We start from the raw sequence: 27778 nt of genomic DNA, 5'->3' as shown, positions 1-27778 counted from the left end.
AAACTATCCCTGCCAAAATCTCAGGCCAAATTACAGCTTCAGTCAGCATTTTAAAATAAATATATATTTACTTGTAGATTGTGTAGACTTTGTGTAGACATTTAAAAATGTTGGTATAAACTATCATTATTTTTCCTACATGTTAAGAAATAAAACAGAATATATATATGTGTGACCTTGAAAGAATCCAAAAGTAATCAGATTACATTACTTTTATATTTTGGTGCTTGGATTAAGTTAGTGAATGCTTTTTTTATGAAGTAATTTGTAACTGTAACAGAATACATTTAAAAAGTAACCCTCCCAAGTCTGGTCACACGTGACCTTTCAATGTGATTAACTAATACGTGAGGTCACGCTGGCTAGTCACACGGCTAGTGCAAGATGAAAAATTGTGGTTATAAAGTACTTTTTTGAGCGAAAATGACAACTGTTTTGATAGATAAGACTCTTATGCCTCGGTTGGGATCATTTAGAGTTTAGAACTGTTGAGGCCCAGTAAAATCCACTATATGGAGAAAAATCCTGGAATGTTTTCCTCAAAAAATTCTTCTCGACTGAAGAAAGAAAATTTATTTTTGAAAGTAAAATATTTCTTTAATTATCATAAATTACGCAATCACAATAATTACATAATAACAGTATTTCAAGAATAGGTAATAGCTGGGATTATGTTTAGAATTTCAAATCATGCTTTTACTTTGAAAACACAAATCAATTGTAAAGTGCTGTTTGTTTATGTTTGGATAAATCGGTCATTTTAAACTATGATACATAGTTTTGTTCATATTTTAAGGAAATCTAAATATGCATAAAGAAAAATTTTTACATAAAAAGGGCTGTTAAGGTTACCAGTCAATGCAGTTTAACAATGTGATGTACACATAGTAAAAACCTTTTTAATTTTACTGGGTCATGGTGGTCTGTCTGAGTGTCTGTATCATCTACATATGTTTAAGCAAAAAGAGATTTACTTGCATCTTAAATAAAAGAAGATATCATACTACATTATGATAATGAGATGAGGCTCACACATAAACTTTCCTTCAATAAAAATAAATAAACCAGAAAAAAAGCTAATTATAGCCTACAGCTAATTTTGCTGTGTAGAGCTATACAATAACAATAAAGGCCTTCAATTCTATAAATAAAAGTTTGTTTTATTAAAGCTTATCTGTTTACATTATAAAATCTCTTCACAGCATTCTCCATGTCAACGTTAAATGCCTTTTAACGTACAGCTCATAGATGCACACACATCTCCCTGTTTGTTTTAATGTAAACCACATGTTTCTCACAGGTATGCCATTACCTGAACATTCAACTATACTGGTAGAGCATCGTTTAGCAGCACAAAGTTGTGGGTTTGATCCCGGGTAACACATACTAATAAATTGTATAGCTTGGAAGCACTGTTAGTCGCCTTGAATGAAAGCATCTACAAAAATGCATGAATGTAAATGTAATACATTTGTAAAATTAACAGTTAAATCCGTCAACATTGCAATGCACAATGAACTAACATGAATAGGCAATGAACAATTGTAACATTAACAGTTTATATTACCTTATACATTAACGTAACAATTGAACTTGGCATTCAGGTATGTATACACTTTTTATATTAACATACACTTTATTAGCTGTAAAGCAATGACAACTGGATTGCACCAACCAGACAAATAACATTAAATTCCCGAGTCCAGGAAAAGGTGGATAATTTATGCTCAATGCCCCATTCTCTGTTTTCACTGTAAACTATTGAACCTTTGGTTTGTGCACTTTCTATGTAAAGTCACTGCACTTTGTATTGTATTTAATGACGGGAGAAAAATACCAATAGTCGAGAAGAAAGACTAAAAACCGAATGCTCTGTCATGGTCTTTTTCAAGACTATTAAAAGTAATTACAAAGTCTCAGAAGTCACTAAAGAGGCCAAGACATCAAACGCAAAGATAACAAAAATACAGTCCCAAATCCCAGCATGAATAACAGAGAGAGAGATAAGCGTGACAGAGAGGATTGTGTACGGCTCCCATGATTGTGAGCTGTAGCGCTTCCAGTTTTACAGGCCAGGGATTTAAATCGAACAGAGCAGATAACTGGGAAATGGGTGGAAACAGAATGGGCTCTGTTCTGAGCGCCGACGGCAGGCAAACAGATTTAGCATGGTCAGAATTAGATGAATATATATATATATATACACACACTGTGCACAAGTCTTATGCAAATTCAAGTGTGTCAATAGGAAATATAAATATATAGATTTTCAAACATTCTTTGACATTAACTGTAATAATGAAGTCCTGATACCAAAGATCTGATCTCAACATCAGAGTCAGTCTGAGATAAAGACAGAACTAGCCTACTGTGGCATCTCCAAATTGCTTGGAACAACCTACCAAATCGGTTTTAAAGTGGTCAGAACAAATATAGATTTGATTTAGTTTATAGAAGGCTACTGATAAATAAAATACATTTATTCAACATTTTCACAACATGGTGTTTTCCAAGTAGGTTCATTCCAAGCATCTTGAAAATCTTGCCAAAGTTGCCACAGACAATTTGTTTATTTCCTTTGAAAGAACATAAAAGCCAGAAGGCAGTAAAAGACAGCGGAAGAAAGTCGACGAAGAAAGAACGAAACGAGCATATCATTAGCAAAACAGTACATTTGAAAGAGCCAGCTTGTCTTGCAAAAGAAAAGCAACTTCAAAAGCAACATTATGGCAAGACCCTGTAAAAAACAGCTGCCTAACAGTCTCTCAAGCAGCTTGCCAGACCGGCACAAAATGTTCTGAAAAATAATTCATTTGTCTGACCAAATAATAATGTCATCGTAAAATATTATGCACAATCGGAGATGCAGTGGAAAATATAAATTTCCGCTCTTCCACAACGTCACACTTTGGACAAGCCGGACACCCACAGGCTTTATTCAAACAGCCATTTAGCGGCTTGTGTTTTGAGGTCTCGTGTTCCGAAAACACGGCGACTCTTTTTCCTAAACGAGCAGAGAGAGTTGCGTCTGATCCAAGACAAATCCAGTTGCGGATGGGCTTGTGAGCAACGACCCTCCGTCACAGGGCCCCCTCCGCCTGAGCGGCTCCGCGCTCGTACCCGCCGCGAGACCTTCGGCCAAACAGATCCTGTAATGAATTGAAGTCTTGTTGGTGTTTTTGTTTGTGAGTTTTTTTCACTTGTTTTTCTGGATTTCTTTCCTCTCTGTCATTGGCTGCAGGGCGCTGAGCTTTAATTTAAGCTCTGTGATCAGTTTGGCCGCAGCGGGGATGTGAGGCGCCTGTAGCTCTGGCCCTGCAACAAAACATCAGCATTCTAAACCCAATAAAGGTACGCTTTCAAACACGGCTGGCGGTCTTGTGCTGGGTACACAAACACGTGCATGTGCACACAAATACACGTACGATTTATTCTAGCCATCCGCAATGCGGTGGCCTTGGCAACGATTCGCCGCTTTCACATTTTAAGTCCTTTCGTGGGTTGCTCCGAGACAAAACGTTTTTTTTTCCTCTGAGAGGTGCCCAAACCACATCTCTGCTGACAACAGCAGGGCCGGGGCCGCTCTTTGAATTGGCACCTCTGCCAGTCCTAATGGCCGTCGTGCCCGATGCCATGCGAGGACCGGGGCCTGGCGGCAGGTAATGAGAGAAAGAAGTATCGACCCAACTCTGCAGTTTCTTAAGGGATGAAATTACCAACGCCATTCCAGGACTTGTGGGAACTAACACTAACACTCAATCTGCGGTTAGAGAACTACAACCAGACTTTTTAACACCGTCCCAGAGGACCGGCAAACTGTAATTGGACTGAATCACTCCGGGTCATCTGCTTAAGAAGCGGATGGGGTTTAGTCATCAGATACACTGGTTAAAAAGAACGGGAGACCAAAACTGCAACTTTGGTCTCCGGAAAGCACAAAAGAGCAATGAAGCTTACCAAAATTGTCAGTTTAAATATCGTTCCCTGTGTACGTCTCAATTCTCTCAAGTAGACGCGCACAGACGTCTGGATGTATTGGACTCCAGGGGTCTACTGAGGGGATGGGTGATTTTGACAGCTTGGCATGTCCTCCATCTCCAAGTGGATACTAAAATACACATTCACTTGAACACTGTCAGATCATCTTTCTCAGTTTTGAGCAACATGTCAACGTAGCCACAATCTATTACCCCCACAAGCTCGATATCTTCATCTCCAGAGAGGAAGAGACCATGGTGGCGGAAAAAAAACATACACATGGGGTGAGTTACAACGCACTTAAACCCTAAGGCCTGTTTCACACATTTGGCATCTGTTTTGACACGAACAACATTTGTGCAGTGCAACAAAGCCTATATAGCGATTTTTAAGTCATTACGTTGTATGTTTCCTTTAATAACGCCTATAAATTATTAAACGGTTATTGGGAGTGTGCCTTTGAAAGGATTACAAATTTGGTCCTCGTGAAATCAAATTGACATGAAGACATTTACACTCATGGTAATTAATCTGCATGGAACAGAGTCCAAAGCCCAAATTGGAGCAATAAACTATCAAAATCATCTGGATTCAGTCAGACGTAGTGAAAATAAAGTGTTGTTTGTGTTCTTGTCACTGTGTCTGTAACTTCAATCAAACCCGACAGATGCATTTTTTTTAAAAAAGTGGGCGAGTTGTTCATTCCGGTGTTTTATGCTGCTTCATAAAAGCTTATATTGAAAGAGACTGTGTTGATAAACAGGTTTATAGCGCATTTACAATGCCTTTCCTGCTGAGTTCAGCATGTAACACAAAAAAAATAGACTCGGCGCAGAAACTATCATCAGTGCCGCTCTACTCTGTTCACACGTGCAGTGTGAACCTGTTAAAAGAAAGTGCACCGCTTGTGTGCCGCAGACACAGGATGTGTGAAAAAGGTCTGGAACCATTTAGCGATGATGGTAGTAGGGCTGGGTTTCGCCAAATGTCTTACAGGACAATACATTTATGCATTTTGCATGAAAGGTGCATTCAGGTTTTTATTTAATAAATGCATTCTTTAAGAAATTAAACCCATGATGCTGCGAAAACCATCCTGTACTATCTGAGATATAAAAAAGCAAAATATATGTCACAAATAAATGCTTTAAAATGAACCATCTAATACAAAGACTTATAAAACAAAGACTTATCACAATATTGTATAAATGGTTGGTGACACATTGATTTTAATCTTAGACATCACCTTACACAGTCAATATTAGGGGTGGGCGGTATGACCAAAAATTCATTGGAATAAGTCATTTAATTTCATGATAACGTGTTTTTCAGTTTATATTGTTTTTGTGATATATATATATTTTTTTAAAAATTTGCCACTCACTATAGCTTAAAACAAAATATATGGCCAAGTTAAAGTTAGTGTTAGAGTGAAAATGCCCAGAAGATAACAACAGATTAAGTCTTGAAAGACAGAATTTGCTTTTAAATCAGTTATTGATACCAATATCAATAGATCACACAATCCTACTCAATACACTAGAAAACTATGTTGGAATCAGTGGCCAGGCGTTACCCTGGTTTAGATCGTATCTAACCAATCGCTACCACTTTGTTTATGTAAATAAGGAAGAGTAATTTCACTCACTGGTTGAATACAGCGTACCACAGGGTTCAGTTTTAGGTCCTATCCTATTCTCGTTATATATGTTACCTCTAGGAGAATAATCAGGAAACATAACATAAGTTTTCACTGCTATGTGGAAAAAAAATCTAGATATGGATATTATTGATATGACTGGTGCTATGAGGCGATGACCATGGAGTCTGTTTTAAGCAGTTCTTTACGCTCTTTACTTTCTATTAGACCTTAATTGTTGTGTCTCTTTTTGATCAAAGATGTTTGTACTATAAGCAAATGGCGCACCAAACTACATCGCTCCAGCAGCACACGTGTCACTGATATAGTTTTGAGTTTTGTCTTAGCTTGCTTAGTTTAAAAAACTTTACAACTATTAGCATTATGTGCGAGGAGTGCTTTCTTTATTTGGCGATGCACCCCCTTTGCGTGCGCCTTGAGAGACCTCTGCATGATCACTGAGAACGAGCAAACCCTGCACTGGATTCACTGGCACTTATTATGAAATGACACAAATAACCCGTTTACTTGTTATAAGTGGATTATTTTACATTTTTCCCATCACCCTTAGTCTAACATGCAGGAGTGGGGAGTTAGCCACGCCCACTTCTTTACATTCCATAGAATGCACAGAATAGAAAAAATCCGTTACGTCTGACATTTTATTTCACGGTAACGGAATATACCAACATACTTCCCAGCCATAGTCAATATGAAAAATATCAAGGTAATGTTTTCACAGAATGTTCTTTGTATAATGTAAAAACATGACTTAAGCTGGGTTTTTATAGACTGGGCCACAAATACTCTCATTTCCAAGTCGCTCTGAATACAAGCGTCTGCTAAATGAATAAATGTAACAGTCCATTCGCTGTAAAACGCTCATGATGACATCAGAGACCAGTGACCCCAAACAAGCGCTCGCACACATGCGTGCATTCTGACATACAGTTAACAGGGGAAAAGTCAGGAAGTCTCTGCTGTGATCCATCAGGAGGTTGAGAATTATGACGGAGAAGGGGGTTGGGTTCGGGGATGGTGACCACACTAACCGTTCTACACCTTTCCACAGCATACAGAGAGCTCACTGTGCAGGCTCGGTCGCTGAGGTGTCGTAAAGACTTCAAATGTGAGCACTAAGATGATTAATGGTCTGAATCATGCTCCTCGATAATGGTACGGATTAATGCAGCCTCTTCAGACCGTGCTAGGGCAGGGATGATAAATTTTATGACATATCAAATATTTTTTGGATGCCTCGTGCAGGTGGGAGGGTTTTTTCTCAGAGCCAGGTCCGCTTTAAACGGCAAGGCTGGGTGTGGGGAGGTCATATGGTCTGCGGTGGACACTCGCACCGATGTACAGTCAGAAAAATTGTCCATGCTGTCAATGGGGCAGTACCCTTTATTCCTATTCCTAATATGAACTCATAGGTGTATTTATTTTTGAAAGCTGAAGATATCAAGATTACCATATTTTTCGGTCTAAAAGCCGCATTTTTTTTCATAACTTGGCTGGTGCTGCGTCTTACAGTCAGGTGCGCCTAGTAAGTCAGTATGAATTAATTTTGACATTTATGAGGCAAGAGACAACATTACCGTCTACAGCTGCAAGAGTCCGCTATATGCTGCTTCTGTATTTATGTGATTCAATGAATTCAGAAATGTGGAATAACGAGTATGCGAACTTCACGCTAGTTGGCTTGTTTGGTTAATTTAGCCTATTCAACCTTCCAGGTAAGTTCTGTATGCTATGGTTTATCATTTAAATAACTGATAATATTACTTTAACGTACAGACATCTATTCAGCCTGCTGTTCTGTCCGCTATTGTTTAGTTAAATAACTTGCCTTTCCAGATTAAATGTCTGTTCTTCAGCTTGGATTTTGTGAAATAATTTTTTAAATAAACACGACGTATAGTCCACTGTGACTTATATATGTTATTTTGTCTCAATGATGCATTTTTGAATGATGCAGCTTATACTCCGGAGCGACTTAAATTCTGTGAAAATGTACCGTATCTTCCGGACTATATGACTTTATGTAGAAAACAGTAAATCACAAAAAAATACTTTAGCTGTTTTTTTTTTCGATCAGAGTCACAAATTTAATAATGTTACTAAAGAAGGAACAGATGTGTACATCTTTTGACTATTGTGTACAAGAGCTGTCACGATTAATCGTGCAAATGCGCGTTTTCTCAATGAATGAATTTGAGTGAATTAATGGTGAAATGCTGTCACATCCAAAAGCCAGAGGGCGCTCTTGTGCAGAAACTTCAATTGCGCCACAGAAGAAGTAGCATTACAAACGCTATTCCAGGAAATGTCTAGAAGAATTTTTTTAATTGCCGTTCCTTGGATTGTTTCAGGTATTTTTATGAATATTTTGAAAGATTTCGTTTAACGAGTGTTTCTTTTTTTAAATGCACGTTATAAACGACTTCGACTCATAATGATTTTAGGTTGATAAGGACTTCTTACTGACCAAAACGCCATAGTACACGCACAATGTGCATGAAACAAAACAAAAAGGTCTTTGTAATGGGACACGTGATTTATCGTTACAGCCCTATTGTGTACAGTCACACATTTTTATAGTTTCCCACAATACCAAAATGGTCCTCTCGTCTCTCCTCATTCAGATATCTCTGTACAAACTAGCAGAAGAAAGCAGCTCTCACAACTAATTGTGACATCAACAAACCATGTGATGGCAGTGAGGAGCAACTGCCACCCTGTTTAATCTCCTTGGCTACGGAGTCGAGGAGCACAACATTTAAAAACCAACTCCTGCGCACCACACTGTTCCACTTTCTCAAGCCTGTTAAAAAACTTGGGCAGCACATGTGAGTTGGTCGCTATGTCACCGAGGATAGAGGAGATTTATGTTGAGAGAAAAGATGTAGCACATTACACATCAAAAGACGGTCACCAGGACATCAGTCTTATTTTTACACCATCATCATACCGAGGCTGACAGACACACAGACGGAAAGAAGAGGAGAAAAAACGACCGGAGGGAACAGAACAAAGAGAAATACATCAGATCTATCTTTAAGAGTTATGCAAAAAAAAGAGAGAGAGAGAGAGAGAAAAGCCGGATGCTCTTTTTGTCCTGAAAAACTTTTACACTCATTTTCTCCCATCTTTCAACTTCTCCTACACTTCAAATCTTGCGATCACACAGTAGTGACTCTGTTGGTTGTGCGTCTTTTTGTCAGACATCAAAAGGTCCCATCTGCTATTCGTCTAAAATATATCATTTAAACATACTGTAATGATGGGCTCCATTTATCACGGTGCAACTAAACCTGCTCTTATTAAAAATCAAACGAGGGAGGCGACTGACTGAAGCATCTCAAATAAAATAGTATGCACACAAAAAAAGTTTTAAAACTATTTTACTGTAACATGAGGTGCTCATGCATCAAATAATTTCTGTCGTCACTGAAAGCAAACTGCTGCAAGAAACCCCAACATTACAATACAAAACTGATGTTGTATACATTGCCATGTAGATTTCACTTTGGTTAGGATTATCCGGCATTCAAAAGCAGACACCCTGTTGTCTTTGTGGTGATATGCTGTTGATGGTCGAAGTCCATCATGATAAAACCAGTAAAGATTCACTTTATCACATGACACTTGGTTAGGACATGTGTAAGGCCAAACTTGACACCGTTTTTCCTTTTTCCACAAGACTTGACAAGTACGATGGGAATTTTCATTATCAGAGCCCTGCATCTCTCTCTTCAAAAAGCAAAAGGAAAACACTCCATTGATGTACCACTATGTCACACTCATCTCGTGTCAATCGCTATCTACGACCCTGATCCAGAAGCTGCAACAGTAGACACCATTCGTCAGACCCCTGGGGCCACATCAAACACCCTTCAGGCTTGTCATGTCCTGTGCCTAAATCCGCATCCATTATCCTCTGTCTAGAAATCCAGATCTTAATGATTAAAAATGAGTATTTAAGATTATTAATGATTATTGATCTTAAATAACTTCCATCTGTAAGTGTCCTTCTATTTTAAGACCGGAAAGAGTGAACTAAAGGTCCTTAACCTTTTCCGGGCCCTTCCTTAACTCTGACCCAGTTAAACTGCCCAAAATAACTGATTTAGGACCACCGTGCGTAACCCCCATAACTGACCTAAACCATTAGTATGTCAGAAGAGCGACCGGCCCTTAACCGAATTCTCCCCTGCTGTGATTGACAGTGCGCAGGAGGGGCCGGTGGGCCGCCCTCCTGATCTCAGGTCTGTGGGTGAGAGTTGAGCCCCTCGGCTATCTGCACTACTGACACCCATTTCCTGTGGAATGCTGCAGCTATGCAACGTGCTGATAGCCTGTCATTCAGTGAAAGCACGAGGGAGGGGTGTTTTTCAAGACTGCACGCGTGTTTGTGTGTATGCATGCGCCTGCTAGTATGAATGGACCTAAAGTGCGAATGTGGATGTGCGTGTTTGTTTTTCGGTGGGTGCGGGTTTTTGTATACACGCGCGTGGGCATATTGGAAGCAAGAAAATAGAGTCTGCGAATGAAATGCGTATGCATGAAGTGTGTGTCTTATGGGTCATCTGCATGCAAGGGCACTAGTCTTTGTGTATTTGACTTGGTGTGCATGTATTTGCAGGTGGTTTGTGGGAAGGTGGAGGAGGAGCCAAGTAATCCTAAAAAAAAGAAATCGCCCTCCTTGACGGTTCTGCGGCCGGACATCTGCACCCTGTTTGCATCTCTAAACTTTGGTTCTGTGGGTCTGCATTTAGTTTTCCCAAAACTCATTCTGTAGCCTTTCCTTGAACTGCCACACAGCTTTGCAGAACAGGCCCAGAATTATGACTGCTCTCCTGAAGGTCAAGTGGTTAGTGATACTATGAACACACCATAAGGATATCCTGTCTGATCTTATATTTCTGTGCAATCACTCTCGGCTTAACCGAATATATCGGGTTATTGTCAACTTAACATCTACGGACAGCATCTGTGGCACGATTTGGATTACGACAAATGATAATTTTTACTTGTCCCCTATACGTTTGTAAAAGCAAACGCTTGCGATGTCAGCCTAGCAGGTCAGAGGTTTCAAAAGCAAAGATGTGCCGTTCATATTTTTCTTAATACATTTTAGTAAATTTGTTTATAAATGAAATGCAAAACAAACAAATTGTTACTCAAGCTATATAATCTAAATCATGTTTTTGAGATGAGACTAGTAACACTTAACCACTGTACAGTAAATACTGTAGGTCAGAGTCCTGCAACGGGTCGGGTACCAGCATAAAAGCGTCTATAACGGGTGGATTGTGACATTCCTAAAATTCACGGGCGGGGATGCGGGCGGATAATTTACTCTGTGCGGGCGGGTAGTAGCGCAAATGAAAATATGTGCAATATTTGTATGTCTAAATTACCATTAAACACACAACATATGACATTTGACCCATCACGTCACCACCACTGCGACCTTTGTTGATACCTCTCGTAGCCTAGTTGGAGCGAGCGTTGCAGGAGATGCATAAAGTTTTGCCGTTGATAGCCGGAAGCAGAGAACGTCTTCTCTTAGAAAGCATTTCGAGACTTGTAGGAGCACAACAGGGGTTATTGTAGGAAGGTTGTATTTTCTCTTGTTTTTTTTTATTAATAGGTCTATTTGTGTATAGTAATCAGGTTCCATTTGTGCTGATGGTAGGCTACTTGATTGGCGCAAAACAAAGTGCACTCTAGTTTCATTAGCCTATTCATGACGCTGTGGTGATGTAGAGAGAGGTACGAGATAAAAAATAAAGCACTTTAATTGAAATGATTTTAGTGTGTGTTTTTTATGCGTGTGCGGGTCGGGTAACGGGCCAAATATTAACGGGTCTGGGCGGGTTTAATTTTGATATTATCAAAGGTGACAGGTCGAACCTGCTGCTGAACTTTGCTAGTACGGGCGGGAGCGGGTCTTCAAAAATGGACCCGTGCAGGACTCTGCTGTAGGTTGAGTTTGAAGAACTCTATGGGGCAGTTTCCTGGACAGGGCTTACCCCAGTCCCCGACTAAGGCTCTGTCCTAAATGGCACACTTCGGACTTGTGGACTTTCTCAGAGTCCACACTTTGATGACATCATGTAGTGCAGACTTTAGGGAGCCTTGACGCGAGTGCACAAGGGCGCACCGGATTCGTATTTTGGGACAGACTCGAGTGTCGTGCCGGAAATAGGAAAAGAAGTTGCCCATCAGAGTGAACTCCTCCCATCCGTTGTCTGGTTGCTCTTTCCCAAGGACTTCTGGGTTGGTAAAGCGCACTGAGCCTGCAGCAGTCCGGGCTTCGCAGAAGACCGCATTAAGGGTGCAAAAGAGGCGCTTGATGAGCAAAATTCGAAGTGTTTAAAATGACAGATGCGACACCCTACGGACTCACACAAAAACGGACTAAGCGATCACGCTCAATTTCAGGCAATGAGACCGAAAGTTCACATAAAGTGCGCCATTTGTGACAGGGCCTATAATGCATGTATATCAGTGCCATTGTTTTGTCTCAATATGCATCCCAGTTTTTGTAAGGTATGTTTGTACAAACTACTTAAATGTCCTAAAATAACTAAGGGTCTTCTCCGGGAAACTGCGCCCATGAGTCTGGGATGTAGACTTAAAAAGGTAAATCTGGTGACTCTTCTCACCTGCTGTTTGAGTTGTTGTACCAATCGGTCTTTTTCTCTCTTCAACAGCGCCACTTCATCTTGAGTCTTTTTCTTCTTCGAGGCGGAGAGCTCCAAAAGAGCAATGTTGGCATCCTTCTCACTGATGGCTGCCAACAGCGCCTCCTGCCTGTTTGGAGGACCAAAAACAACACACAATGAGTATTCTGGTGGCATTGGTTGACGTAACGTAGTACTGCTTTAAGATGGCATATGAAAAAAATACATTTTTTAATGAGAAAGAGGTTCATTCTTGTATCTATGTGAAAGCAATCCATCACACAAAGATAAAGTGAATTCGATTTCTCAATATGCGATACAAAAACAGCTCAGCGTGTCAAATATTAGTCTTTCTTTTAGCATTTTCTTCCTCTGGCTCTATGGCAGAATTGTTATAAAAATTAAACCTTATGTATTAAGTGACTTATTTGAAATGGTCTACCTGACCAGAGTTTGGTGTTACCATTTTGGTGAGTCAACTAAAATAAAAATCCATTTCAAAGTAGAATAAAATAAACTTTAGCCAATATTTAGGCAAAAACTAAAAGCAATATAATTGATACCCACTTTTCGAAACACATTAAAGCCTTAAAATGCAGCTTACAGCGCCGTAGGTTTTGGAACAGAGCGCCTCTCTTCGTTTCAAAATGTAAGACTACACTTTCATTTTTCATCTTAGGCTTTCTGCGAATGTACTTTTTCCTCTTATCGCTTTCCCAATCGCTGGCAAACTCCCTCTCGTTCTGTCAGTCTCCTTACGTTCTTTAAGGTTTCTCAAAGGAACTGGCTGACCTGATTCTATCCAGCGTGACATCACAGCTCTCAGAAGTATGCTTCTGTTTCTCTCCCACTCACATAGAGTACACACACACACACACACACACACACACACAATGCATGCTAGATGCCCATAGGCTGCCACACCAATCTCAATTCCGCCATACTGACCATCAAATGAAACGAGATGTGATGCATCCCACAAAAACACACACACACACACACACACACACACACGCACACACACACACGCACACACAACGGCCACCCAGGTCTGTAAAAACCACCGTGTCCTGGCACAAATGAATAAAACGAAGCTGGTGATGTTCCAGAAGTCTTTCGAGCACTAACACGTCCTGTCAGAGACACTGACCTTCTGACAAGCCCTTCTCATTTTGGTCAGGCTCAGACCACAGGCGGCAGCTGCCCCTGAGGTGAGTCGGTTTACTTAGGGCAAAAAGGAACTTCCTCTTTAGCTCCATATAACCTCTCTGGCTAGTCCCGATGAGCCATTCTGCATCTGTCCTGCCAAAAAGCATGAGGACGGCAAAGGCTAAAAATAAGAATCAAAGAGAAGGACGAGGTGAAAAGAGAAACCCGGGACGGCTGTGTAAGCAAAGATGCTGTGGAGGCAAAAAACGAGGAAGTGAAGAGTTGTGCGCTGGGAAACAGAGACTGAGGAGGCAGGAATGATTGATGAGAATGCTCACACGTCTGTACACACTTTGATTCGGGTCATAATAACACACAATCTCTCATAGAACGTAAAGGTACAATTAAAGGGTCATTCACAGTGATGCCATTTTTGGTTCACCAAAAACATTTCTTACTACGTTACAGTCTATAGAAATGTTTTCCACTACAAAGAACCTTTTGTTTGTCTTAAGAATGAATTGTGAAACCAGACAGCTGGACAAAAAAACTTTTAACCCTTTATTTTAAGAGTACAATGGAGAAATAAAGCAGAAGATTTTTAACTTTATCTGTGTCTAAAGTTTTCCTATACTAGATGTGACTGTCCACATTCAGATTAAACTTTAAAGGCGCTCTAAGCGGATCTGTGAGACGTCACTTTTTGTTGATGTTTGAACTGTTTTCCAACAAACGGAGCGTAGCTAACTCCTCCCCCTTCCCTTCTGTCCTTTCATGAACGCACCTCAAATAATTCTTGTCGTTTATTGGCTGGAACACTTTGTTTTGATTCGTGGTGCAGGTTTGGCCACTAAGTTTTTATTGCAGTTTGCGAAGCCTGGGCTGTCAACAGAGATCAAGTTTTTTTTTACAGTTTGATCAGCGGACAGGCAGCAAGCAGATGTGAGGAGATGTTTGCTGTATGTAACAAAAAATGTTTTATGGTCTAAAACACGTGAATTATCTTAGAGCACCTTTAACAAGGACCGAATTTTTCCTCTGTGACCTAATCTTTCCTATATACTGCATATATCGATTGACAAGGCTTGGCCACAGAAGATGGCTGTGTTACGAGAAAGCACTTAAACAATCATAATGAATTTACTATTTATATAATATACTGTATCTTGAACTGACTCAAAAATTCACACACATTCATGTATTTATTTAAGAAACATTTAAGAAACATGTGTATTTATATATTTATTTATATTTTAATATATTCTAAATTATATATATATAAATAAAAATGATATTTAAATAAAACATTTCTTAAATGTATATACATGTATCTAGATTAATCTATGCCCAGCCCTAATATTTATTTATCTTTGTATATATTCTATATTATATATAAAAAATTATATATAAATAAAACATTTCTTAAATGTGTGTGTGTGTGTGTGTGTGTGTGTGTGTGTGTGTGTTTTAACATATATAATATTTACACACAGCACAAACTCATATAATATGCAAAAAAATACTTTTTGTATAGATTAATCTAGATTAATCTATGCCCAGCACTATTTAAAATTGCACCTTTTCTGTCACTGGGGTGACGAGGTTAATTTTTTATCTTTATGGGTATACACAACATATTGAAATGTTGTACCTTTTAGGGTAGAATACACCCTAAGGGCCTAATGTGTACCTTTAAGGATACATTTTTTCTATGTTAGGGGTACAAAACATTTAACTGTGCCTTTAAAAGGTACACAACAGGTCCAGTAATGTACTCAAAAAGGTACAACAATGTACTATGTTTTGTATAACTTGCCTACCTAGCAAGCATTAAAAAACGTGATATGTTTGCAGTGGCCACTGGCCATATATACTCTGTATAATGCATCTTCTGTAGTATACTCTTACATTTGCATGTTACCCATAGTTGCATTGAACTGGATTTTATGCACTGATACTATATATTTATATTATATTGCTATTTGGTTAGATGATACCTGCATTTCAGTGGCCCTGAAAACAATTGTTTATACAAATTTGATTAATAACCAGTAAGGTTTCATTTCCATTAGGATGCTACGTTTAGGGAAGAAAGCTATATTATTCCTGTATCAAATGAACACAGGCACAAAAAAAGCCTATTATCAGAAGCACTGGAACACAATGGACCACACATTTGTTTTAAGAGAGATAGGAAAGAGTTCATATTGATCACTAAGAGGTCAAGTGGCCAATCACCTCCTCAAACAACACAGCCAATCAGAAAGAGAGGAAATAGCCCATCAATCAATGCATCTCATCACCGCCCTCAACACTCAACGCTCCTTCTCTGTAATTTCCATACCTTTAAGCATCTTGCTTTCTTTTAGTCTCAGCAATCCTTCAGCAGGCCTAAAAATACACCACATGGCTCTGCGCTCTGGATCCATCGCTCTGTTTCTCTATAGGCTTGCGCCACTTGAGACATAATGAATAGCCGAGGGGGTGGGAAGTGGGGTGGCAGATTTATGGCAGCTAGTGATGGTGACACACAGTGTTGGTTAAGAGACTGTAACGGGACAACACGCAAAACTCTAATAACGGCCATGATGGCGAGACCCAAACCTGATTCTTCTCGCATGACGACAGCCCAACGCAAATGACGGCAAAATTAGGAAGGAATGTTAAATGAATGCAGATCTGAGGTGGACTACTTGCTTGCTGCAGTGCTTGAGAAATGTTCCCCTCAACCATGTCCATTCTGGAAGCTAGATAAGACTTTTCCGAGAAAGCAGAGAAATTAGGAAAAATGTGAATTAAAGTTTGGGCATAATGGATTGCAGGATATAAGGGTCACACAAAACTCGATTAATGAACTTTCATTTTTATCCAAAAGTTTGTGCAACAGATAAGTAACTATTAGTTCCTGTAGCTCATTGCGTTAACAGCACAAACGGTCATGGGTTTGATCCCATACTGATAAAACGTATACCTTGTAATGCATTGTAAGTTGCTTTGATTAAACCATTTGTTGAATGCATAAATGTATATATAAACTAAAATGTAACAACGTTCATTCATTTTATGATCTTTTATGATTTGATTAACTTCCATGACTTTCTTGAAATTTCTTGAAAATGTCATGCTTTCCATAATCATGAAACCCATTGGGTGCAACATGGAAAACTGTACGATTTATTGTTTATCTCGTGAGTCATCCATCTCATCCTCGTCCTCAAAACATTATCAGTTTCTAAAGTGCAAGCCTAAAACTACTGAGCTACTTTAAGAGCATAGATAAAATCTCACCATGAAAAAATACATGTTCCCATTTCACAGAATCCTATCAATGGAATATCTTAGCTATGATATAAAGGCTCACTGGTTGTTCCTTTAACACTTCAGTATTTGTAAAGCGCTGATTTGATAGAGAGGAATTTAGAGGACACCATTAGCTGGGAGGGACGAGTTCAGCAAACGTTATCAGCGAAATCCATCAGCACTAAGTCCTACCTGATACTGCCTGATCTAGCACATAAAAATAAAATACAGGCCAGCCACGTTAAACAAACTGAGTGTTGGAGGAGTACCAGCACATTAAAAAATAATAATAATAACCCTAACTCTCCATCATTCCCTGGCCCTGAGCCATAGCCTGGCTTTCTAGGCCCCTTTTTCCAGGCATATGTGTGTGGTTCGGTGTGTGTGTGTGTCATATGTTAGAGATGTAGGGAGAAATATGGTGTCCGTTCAAAGCGTTCATTGCTACCCCTAGGCACGGAGGACCTTCAGCGGCTGCTTTAACTGCCCAAAGAAGGGCAGATATATCTGCTACTTTCTAAGTTGATACCAGAGTGCTGGACTAGAAGAGTTATAGAGGACACGTGTACTAAAGTCCTCTATCACATCCTTTCTGGAGTGGAGCTATGAAACGTTTAAAGAAAAACCTACAGCCTTGCGCCTAGAGCTAATATTGACTTACCAAAAGCTATAAATTCTGGTGTGTAAGCAATTTGAAAGTATGAGTTTTGTACTTCCTGAATCGTAATAGCTGTATTAATCTCGTTTTAAACAGAGCAGCAAGTGCTTGAGCGACTGGGAACGGAGACACAAAACTGGAACATGCGAGACACCTGGAAACACTAGACACTAAAGATGAATTTAAGGAAGCAGGAAAGCCTTCAGCAAAACCAGGAGTGAAAAGTATCAGGGAAATTCTTGAGTGTGCATGTAATAAGACAAAAAATGAGTATCCTTGCTTTTTGATAAATGCTAATTATTTTGACACTGGCATTCCCAAAAAAAGAACAAAATAAGGTTGGGTAGCACTGAGTAGTTTCTTTCGATATCTGATATTAATATCAATAACACATATTCTAGATGAATTAGGATTTGACATGTTGGACTAGCCCCGACAATATATTGGTCTATCTGTTAGACATAAAATGATTAGAAATACCAAAAAGACATAAAAAATGACCTCAGATACAAACACACACCCATTTTCTGCTATGTGCTGACCCCATCAGTCTCATATCACCTCTGCACTTATCAGCTGTTTCTAAGGTTGACAGGCCGACCTTAATTAGTGCTGATAGCAGCAGAGCCAAAGGGTGGCCAGTACATCCCCGAGCCCAACACAAACACACCGCTCTACCCTGCCTATCTCCACTGGGAACATACACACGCCTGGAGTGACAGCACCCAGCCATCTGGATCACATCAACCGGAGAGGCACAGATAGAGAGAGAGAGAGAGAGAGAGAGAGAGAGAGAGAGAGAATGTAACTCTTGCTTAACCTTGTGCAGGGCTGATGCTGATTTTATGGAATTTACCAACACGGTCTATAAATTTCAGATTTCATAGACCTTTTTTAAAAGGCCCCATGAAATCCAAATTGGGGTTTTGTGCCTTTTAGTCCATGTCTATTAGATTTAAAGGCATGTAAAGCATTCATGAAAGTTGGCCAAATTAACCTCTAGCAGATAAACTCATTTAAAATTGCATTCTTTCTCTTCTGGGAAAAAGGAGTAAAAATAGTGATGACTCATCTTGCATATTATCGTCCAATCAAATGTTCTTGATAATGAGAATATCCTTTCCCACAATACGACATTCACCAGGTGGTGTCGTACACAAAATGCTACATCCATTTTTTTAAGTGATTTGCCATTTCCGACTTATTCCAATAAAAATACATCCAGACAAAATACTGAGCTCATCAAGCAATAAAAAATCCCCAATGATTTTCCATCATAACATTGACAAACTTTTCCCAAGGTTTGCCAATCACCTGATTGAAACCATTCTGGAAACACTTTCTTTGGAATTTCGTACATTCCAAAACCACAGGAGGGAGGTAGTAGTGGGAAATGATCAAGTACACACACTGTACTATACGGCATCCTGCATTTACACTCGCGAACATCCAGACAAAATCACTGTGGTAAAAGAACATCTATCAAGCAAACCCAAACCACGGTTACACAGACAGACAGACGCGGCCGTGGACTCTACGAGACAGCCGGAGCAGGTGGTGGAAGATGGGAAAAGCCGCACAAGCCGTGACCACTTCGGATACGCTACGCAGAGCGTGACCAGGAACACGAATTTCTCAGCAGACCGCTCCAGCTCACCGGAGTCCACTCAAAAACCTGTTACCTGGGAAACACCGGCAAAGTTGCGGCGAGCGGCGCAGCTGGGGCCACTAAACAAACCTAAGCGTGGCGGGAAAGAGGAAGGCGAGGGAGGAGGTCAGAACTTGCTTTCTGGGAAATGAAGCTCGGTTAGGAGTGGCACCTGCGGAAACCATTATTGAAACAGATGGAGATGCGTTAGGTTTGAGCAAAAGAGGCTGAAAGCCAAAGGATGCGCAGACACATGAACATCGAGGCTTACCGCTGGACACCAAACGGGGGATTATGCCTGTCAGTGTGACATACAGCCTAAAGCCAAGCTCTCACTGCAACAGTCAAGTCACTGCAGCTTTAAGAAATATCCCAAAGCAGTTTTCCCCCCATGACATGTCTACAACGTAGATGGTTTTAAAATGCACACGTGGATTCGTCGGATATGTTTTGCAGCTTCTAGACAGCTCACGGTTCTTTGTGACTAATGCATCCATGACAATGGTTGTGAGTTATTGGTGCGGTGAAGCTTCTCTAGTGTGTTATTATGTGTTTGTTGAGTTAGATATGGCATGATGTACCTGACCTGTGCACCTGCAGGCTTTTCCTCCAGGATATGAGTAGAAATAAAGTCAGATGGCCAGCAACAAGCCAATGTTTATCCATGCTTATGTATCTCTCTGTAGGTGGGTGGTATGTCATATTGATTTAAGATTTGAACTGGTTGTTGGTTCGAGTCCCATTACTGTGCCCTTGAGACACCTCCCATTATTGCTTACTACAGAGAAACTGTATGCACAGATGTATATTTACTACCTTTATTTTCAGTGTTCCGGGTGTTTAACTGGTAGAGCATTTTGTTAGCAACACAAATGTCATAGGTTCTATCCCTGGGGTAAACATATCCGATGTAAAAAATGTCACGTGCAAGCATCTGCCAAATACATAAATGTAATGTTATGCATCATTAAAATCTTGTCTGTCATAAGTGCTAGTCAAAAGTTAGTCAGACTCCAGCCCTCAGTATTCAGGCACTCAATAAATCCTCGTTTCCATGTGTGTGTGCATCTGCTTTTTAAAGAGAAAAGGAAATGTTCATCCCAAGGTCAGTCACTATAAATCTCACCTACTTCAAACATTTCCTAGCGTAGAGAAACCACGTATCTGAATCCAGAGAGCAGTCGGAATAAGGACTTGTATTAAAGCACGTCTACCAGAAGTTTCTCCACAAACAGGCCTGGCAGAACAGCTTGGTCTGTGGGGAACCCAGGAACCATAGAGTCGTGTGTGGTCATCCTTTTAATGCGCACACACGCTCGTACCACAGCACAGACAGGGCACGTTTTTTCCATTCTCGTCAACGATTCTCTAAGCGATTAAAAAAAGACCCGTCAGACCAAAGCCGGTTGGCGGGAAGCTCGTTTAAGGGTCTGGTTACGTCATCTGGTGAACGGATGAAAAGGTGGTTTCATAAACGGAGCCATTTATTGGATCGACAAAGACAGGAGGCGTGTACAGAGTGAGGCTACCACAGACCAAAATGAAGTACCCTCAACCCCACTGGCCACAACCCAATTACCAACACCACACTAAATGCAATAAAACAACCCAGGGCCCACAGCTACCATGCTTGGGCCAAAAGGTGCACCGCCATCTTCAATATATAGGTCAAAGTCTGCTTTGTTTAATATAACTATGGGTGTGCCTCAATCAGCTTCCTACTTTAGTAGACAGGCCAGGCCATCAAAGCATTATTTTAGTCTTTAGTGTCTTTTAGACTTTGTTTGTAACTGGCATTCAATTCTAAAGCAGGGCTCCAGACTGACACCAAATGGTGGAATTTTGCCACCAAAATTTGAGAGTGTGCCACTGAATTTTACATCTAGTCGCACATGTGCAACCAGTAAATTTGACCTTTTTTTGTGATGTGACACTGAATTTGAAACTGGTTGCGCCCCTAAAATTTTCAGTTGGGGGCTACTGTGCTCCTAGTGAAAAAAGTTATTCTGGAGCCCTGTAAAGGGATAGTTCACCCAAATGAATTAGAAGCAACTTTTTACCCTCAAGTTGTTCCAAAACTGTATAAATGTTTTTGTTCTGCTGAACACAAATTAAGATATTTTACAAAATTGTAACCAAACAAATCTGGGGCACAGTATTTTTTTGTATTGTGGGAGTAAATGGTGCCTCACATCTGCTTGGTTACAAACATTTTTCAAAATATCTTTATTTGTGTAGTGAAGAACAAATAAATGTATAGGTTTGAAACAATTTAATAAAACTGGCATACAGTGAAAAAATTGAAATGTTTGTGGCTTTCTACAAATTCCATTATTTCAAAAACGTAGTTAAACTTTATATTTTAGTAAAAAAAATGTACAGATATTTATGTTATGAAATAAAATGTCCTGATTCATGACTTGGCAAACTAAAGAGTGGATAAGACGCAACCTCATTAACTGAAACCCTGATAAACTTCACGGTTGTCCGAAGACAGATTTGACAAAATGCCTCTTTAGGGGCCAATGATTTTTATGTTGGTGTCAGACACATTTTTCTGTACATTTTCATGCAGTCTGCATCTGGGTTGGTCATTTCACCAGAGATATTTCAGATTCTTCACCTTCAATGAGCCCTGTGTGAATATATAACACGTCTGTGGGTGTAATTCGTCTCTCTCGTTCCAAGACCACCCCGATCCCATCTTTTCCCACCCTCATTAACCTGCCTGTTATAAACGGGCACATAAAGTCCATTAGAAATCATATAGATTTATATGCACGTGGCATAAACCCAGTCACGGGTGGCATTTTTATAGAAAAGAAATTATTCTTGGGCACTCTAAAACTTCGTTTGGCACAATCATTTTTCATTCATCTGCAATGGGAAATGTTTAATGTTGAAGCACTCTTCAAAATCTACAAAGCATAACATCTTAAATGAACCAAAATGTTTAAAAGCAAAAGAGACTCTTAACTTATCAGCCTAGCTAGGACCAACCAGCACAAACCATCCTAAACCAACAACGAGACCTTTTAAATAAATTCAAGCTGTAGTTTGGAAAGTAACAAAGGTAGTCGAACTCCACAGTATACGTTTAAGCAAACGACTACAAATCGTGCATCCACATCACAAGAGCTGGATAATTTTAGAGTGACAGGTAAGAATAGCTGAATGTGGAAAAGGACAAGGAAAGCTGTCAGAGAAATCAGACATGGGTGAGAATGCTGAGAGAGCTTAACCCCAAAGCCACAGTCATAATCCCTTCCAGATACAGCGATGAAGGTTCAAACAGGCAGGGCAGTGATGATGGAGCAAAACCACCACACCTGCCAGAGCCTCGCTGATGGCTTCTTTTCTCTCCCTCTTTCACTTGTTTTCTTTCTCCACCCTGTTTTTCCCCACTCTCCACTTCGAGGGGGCTACAGCTGTCCGGTGTCTCCTCCTACGATGGACAGGCGGAATTTTTCCGCTCTCCAGACCGCACGTCATGATGTCACCCGTGCGGTGACAGGGAGTGAGGCTGAACAGATGGCTTGGAGCGCGCTCAGACCGGGCGACCCGTGGCAGCTCCGCTCCGCAGCCCTGATAAACGAGGCCAAGCCACCTCTGAGCCAGGCAGCTTCAAAAAACACTTAAAAGGCTTTTATCACCCCCACAATTGAATCTCCTTGATCCCCTAAAACAGGGCCTGTAGCTGCCTGCATTCTCCTTTACAACTGGGGGAAAACTCGCCCTTTAAATCATAACACACAGAGAGCTGTTATCCATTCTACCCGCTTCCCGGACTTATTTATCTGGGCCAATGATTGGTGCTCTGATACTTCTAATGGCTCCCAGTCAAATCCAGCAAAAACTGGAGTGTGTTTTCTCTGTGATACCGATCAGATAGCGAAAGACTTCTAAGACCTCTGCTTAGGTGCTGCGGCGGCACTCCAAATAGCTTCAATATCTACTTTGTAAATCATCATTGCGAGAATCAACATTTGTCAAAATGTTTGATTCGGTCCAATTTCCCAAAAGTACAGTAGCCTGCTGTGAGTAGAGTTACTCTACAATGCTCCCTTGAAACATGGAAACATTCAAAATGATTGTTAAACCGCCCTTGCTTAGACATATACAGTGCATTAATTCAGCCTGTTTGAATCAAAAGTGCCCTAAAATAATAACAAAATAATATGTAATTACAGTTCCAATTAGGCTCTTTCAATGTCTACTTTTTACTTTGTGTGTTTTTATATGTGGGAACCAAAACATAACCACCCTGTGACTGAGACAGCCGAACTTGCCATTAGTAGATGAATGGATGTGGGTAGGGTGAAAGACTGTTTCCTTCACTTTACAAGGGAATTAAGGCCTGTCCGCTACATTTTGGGAGGCAGATATATACAGACGGACGCTTGTGTCGCCATGCCATCTTAGCGCAGGCCGTGCCCGATCGGGTGGTACGGGATGGAAACAGCACTTTTGGCACCAGCTTATGGGACCACATTACAGATGTCAATAAACGCCCGACGCAGTGGCCCACCGCCGCCTGCCCTCTTTTTAACAGGTTGGAGCTCGACAGCGCCAACTCTTGTAACACCACTTTACGGTGTTATTATTTGCGTTTCTGCTGTTTATTTTATTCCTTTAATTAGGGCAGGGTTTCAGTCTAAAGGCTTAACTCTGGAAAGCTGAGGTTTTAACGTGTCCCACTGCACTTGTGTTGGAGTTAAGCAATCGGCAACGAGTTCTCACCCACTTAGAAAGAAGGATTTAATGCATGCCAAAGTAGCGGACACAGACTGATGTACACGCATACGCACACAAAAGGCCTTCAATTACTCATCGCAATAAACACGTCACGGGAAAAAAATGACACTTGAAATGTTTATGCAATGAATCGCATTAAAACTTGGCTCATTTCGTCACAATTTGTCTGATTTCACCATTGAGCACTTTTAGTACATGATATCCCCGCGGGGTCCGATCATCTCTCAAACCACTGTGCATGCGATCAGGTTCATGCAAGACTGCGTGATCCGATTCAAAATGCATTTTAATGCAATTTGGACAATTCACACCGAGATGTCCGTCTCAGAGGAAATTTCCAGGAGATCAAATTAAGTTCTTGGTAGATCTCAGAGAGATTTATATCAGATGTTTCTCCACAAAATAAAAATAGAAACTACCATGACAATGAGATTAACGGGATGGTGCAAAGAGGGCAAGAGGCCACACTGCAGAGGCAGCATAAGGGCAAATCTATTGCCCCCATCCATCCATCAAAGCATCATGATGTGGCAACCCTGCATTAGTTAGAGAGGCAGTGGCTGCTATTCACCTCCTGACGATAGCTACAATCTCCCATGAGGCCTGCTGTGTGTGTTTTTACATACAACCTGACAAAATTTGAGAACTGGGATGTGGAGGAACATTTATGCTAGCTGGATGTGTGATGTTATTGGTCAACAAATGGCAAAATAAAAATCGCAAGAGACTTTCTTATCTGAGAAGCTGACCACAAGTTACCACTGAGGTCTCTTGCATATATTCATTAAGGATTGGTAGCTGAATAGAGCTCAGTATTGGGAAGCTAGTTGCTAGTCAGTGCCAGAGGTTCAGAGGGGGCCTGTCATGACCGGCACCCCCAATCCCTGTTGTTCTTTCTGCTCCACAAACCTCAGTTTCCTGGGCCCCTAACAAGTCCCAGCTGTCCCCTAAGAGCTGACAAAACACACTCTTCCACACACTTTAAAATCCACACACGCTCGCATTTAGTACATGCAGAAGCCACCGTGTAAAACATACTTTTCATCTGCCCAGGGGAAAGAAAAAACAAGGCAAAAAGCTCTGCATCCATCTCCGGCCTCCGCCTTTTACCCTCGCCTGTGCTGACAGGCTACGATAGCTGTTCTGTGTCCTACCCAGCATGCCGTGCTCGTAGAATGAGACGGGCAGTCCGTACGTTGCAACGAGAGTCAAGTTTCACCTCTCGGTAGGGAGCGGTCTGCACGAAAAACCACTGCTCCACAGAACCTGGTATACACTGCAATCTTTACATGCCTATTTACATTCAGCTAAATGTCATGTGTGGGCATGAATGAGTAAAGAGCAAGGATGACGTTGGTTCTAAAAGAAACCATCTGGTAGAAAAATATGAGTAGTAAAGTCTAATTACTAATGTGATGTAATGTACGTACCTCGAAGCTTTTAAAGATGGAAAAATACACACCAGTAGCCTCGCGTGTCCACTACCGATAAGAGAAAACACAGGCCGAAAAATGTACGATTACTCATTTTCCCCGGAAAAAGAGTGACAGACGCAGACCCCTCATAGGTGTGGTGCACTTTGTGTGTGTAATTCTTTAACTATCCAAAGAAAAACACATAGAGGCCTACATGGAGTGTGACGGACAGGCTGGGTGTGGAGAGTAGATGGTGTGGGGTTGGGGGGGCACCCGTGACAGACAGAGATTAATGAGATCCCAAATCTTCAACCTCAACCTCTCCAACAAACCATAATGCCTGCTAATCACCTGGGTGTCAGCTCCTATTGTTGAGATGACTGCAGTGGTCCTTATACACACACACACACACACACACACACACACACATCTGTCAGATTGATTCTGGTGCTCATGGCACTACTCATTTTTAAAAACTTAACATTTCTCACACTCAGTATGTGTTTCTTTTATCAATCTGTGGGGGGGTTTCACACTTGGATGGTGTACAAATGGTTGTCCAGAGTTTTTGCATATATATGAATGTGTGAAAATCGAGTTAATATGAAACAAGTTTTATTAAGTTATGGAATAATTACAATTTTTGCCATTTTAAAAAAAATGTGAAAGGTGTTTTTTCAGATTTCTATGAAACTGAACATTACATTACATTAATTAATTTGGCAGATGACTTCATGCAAAGTGACAGATTTTTTTTTAGTAGGTATGTTCAATGGGAATTTTACCCAATTGGTGCGCTGCTAATGCAAAGCTCTACGAAATTACCAAAATAACACTAAATGATGCCGAGGTCATCTTAGGCTCTTCAAGGTTGAGAACCTAAAAACGTAGGTATACTTCACTCTATATGTGATGGTTTGAGTACAGTGCACGACACAAATTTCGTTTTGTTAGAACAGTACGTGTACAACCAAATTTTTGTAACTGTATGTACTTTGTATGTGCAGCTCTTGCATGAGCGTACAGGAAAATGTAGTATGTAGGCCGGGAGAGGCATTGCAATGAATGAGAGTCAAATGAAGTATACTTTGCAAAGCTGTGTGTTCGACTGTGTGGGTATGCTCATGTACACGTAAAAAAACTAAGGCGCCTTTTAAAGTGCACATATTATGCAAAATTCACTTTTACAAGGTGTTTGGAAATGTATGTTAGCTGCGGGTGAACACAACAATCATAATAAAAAAAAATCCCTCTACTTTTTTTAATCCTTTTTAAACCAAAGCAGTCTTATTAGACATGCTGCTTTGATTATCTTGCTAATGTGATGTCACAAACAAAGCCCCGCCCATGGCCACTGACTGGTTAATTTTACTCAAATGCTTTCCTAAATGTGTTTGTTAGCACAAATGCGGCTAAATATTGTCTCAGACTGTTTTCACAGGAATCAGATCTATTTTTTAACCACAAGCTCTCATTTCCTATTGGTAAGGGAGTGAGGAGCTGTAGCTCATTTGCATTTAAAGGTACATGCACTTTTTTGAGCCACTACAAATGTTCAATAATATTGCATCTATTACAAATATTGGTAATAATAACGAAGCAGATTAGTATTTCAACTAATACAACTTTCAAATGATTCAATGAATTAATTTTGTGTAAATTAAATGTAGGTCGAGACCGCAAAAAGTGAACAAAAAGTGTGAATTCAGTGGAAGTGAAGTGTGTTCTTTGACAAGTGTGAAAACACCTTATTCTCCACTGGTCTTAATCAGAGACAAACACCTGTTTTTACTTTGTGTTAAAATTTTATATCAGTCAGACCGAAAATGAATGTAAAGAAGATAGGACCTGCCTAAAAACAGGACCAGATTTGAAGGACTGATCTTATTGTTGTGCTGTTGGGTGTTAACGTGGCTCTGACAGGAAGAGAAAAGAAAAGGAACAGTTTAAGTGATAAAAGGAGAGATACAGACAAACAGACAGATCAGAGGCGCTGGTAAAACGCTGTCACGCCAAAAGAGAATGAACTAGAACAGTTGCTCGTCAATCAATGTCACGTGAAGGACGTCCTCAGACAGTCTTAAGCACATTGCTGTCACCAGACGTCCCACTGGGACCAAGGCCGTGACACTTATATTTAGGGGTCAATAACGTGCAGTCGCTTAACTAAAGTGATGAAATTGGATGAGAGCGTTTAGACCACCACAGAAGAAGATTTATATATTATGAACAAACGATTTAAACGTGAGTGCTTTGGCAAGTTCAAGCATATTAAAATGGTGGTAAAATGCATATGGTGGCAAATTTTCTATTTTAAGAGAAGCTCAATATGTCTGTGACTACAAAGCTATTGATCAACATTAGCATTTTATGCAGATTTTTTAAATTATTGGCATTAGTCTGAAAAGGTCAACAAATACACGTTTTAATTGGTACATTATAATTTTATATATTCTGGAAATAAAGCCTACTTACTTGATTTATTACAAATCCCCCCCACCCCCAAAAGAATTTCAAAGAAACTAAATATTTGACATTTGTTAA

At 40.2% G+C, this 27778-nt stretch overlaps 1 protein-coding gene across 13 annotated transcripts in view; it reads right to left on the bottom strand.

Moving 5' to 3' along the window:
- erc1b (ELKS/RAB6-interacting/CAST family member 1b) overlaps positions 1 to 27778 on the bottom strand; it is a 248349-nt gene that overhangs the window by 46639 nt on the left and 173932 nt on the right. For all 13 annotated transcript variants that reach the window (XM_055191233.2, XM_055191223.2, XM_055191224.2 and 10 more), the window contains one exon: positions 12292 to 12439. In XM_055191233.2, the coding sequence (XP_055047208.2) occupies positions 12292 to 12439 (148 nt within the window). The remainder of the gene's footprint in view (positions 1 to 12291; positions 12440 to 27778) is intronic.

The sequence above is a fragment of the Misgurnus anguillicaudatus genome, chromosome 1 (assembly GCF_027580225.2).
Source record: "Misgurnus anguillicaudatus chromosome 1, ASM2758022v2, whole genome shotgun sequence".
NCBI lineage: Eukaryota > Metazoa > Chordata > Actinopteri > Cypriniformes > Cobitidae > Misgurnus > Misgurnus anguillicaudatus.
The sequence above is the reverse complement of the archived record's forward strand: the minus strand, read 5'-3'. Positions and strand labels throughout refer to the sequence as shown.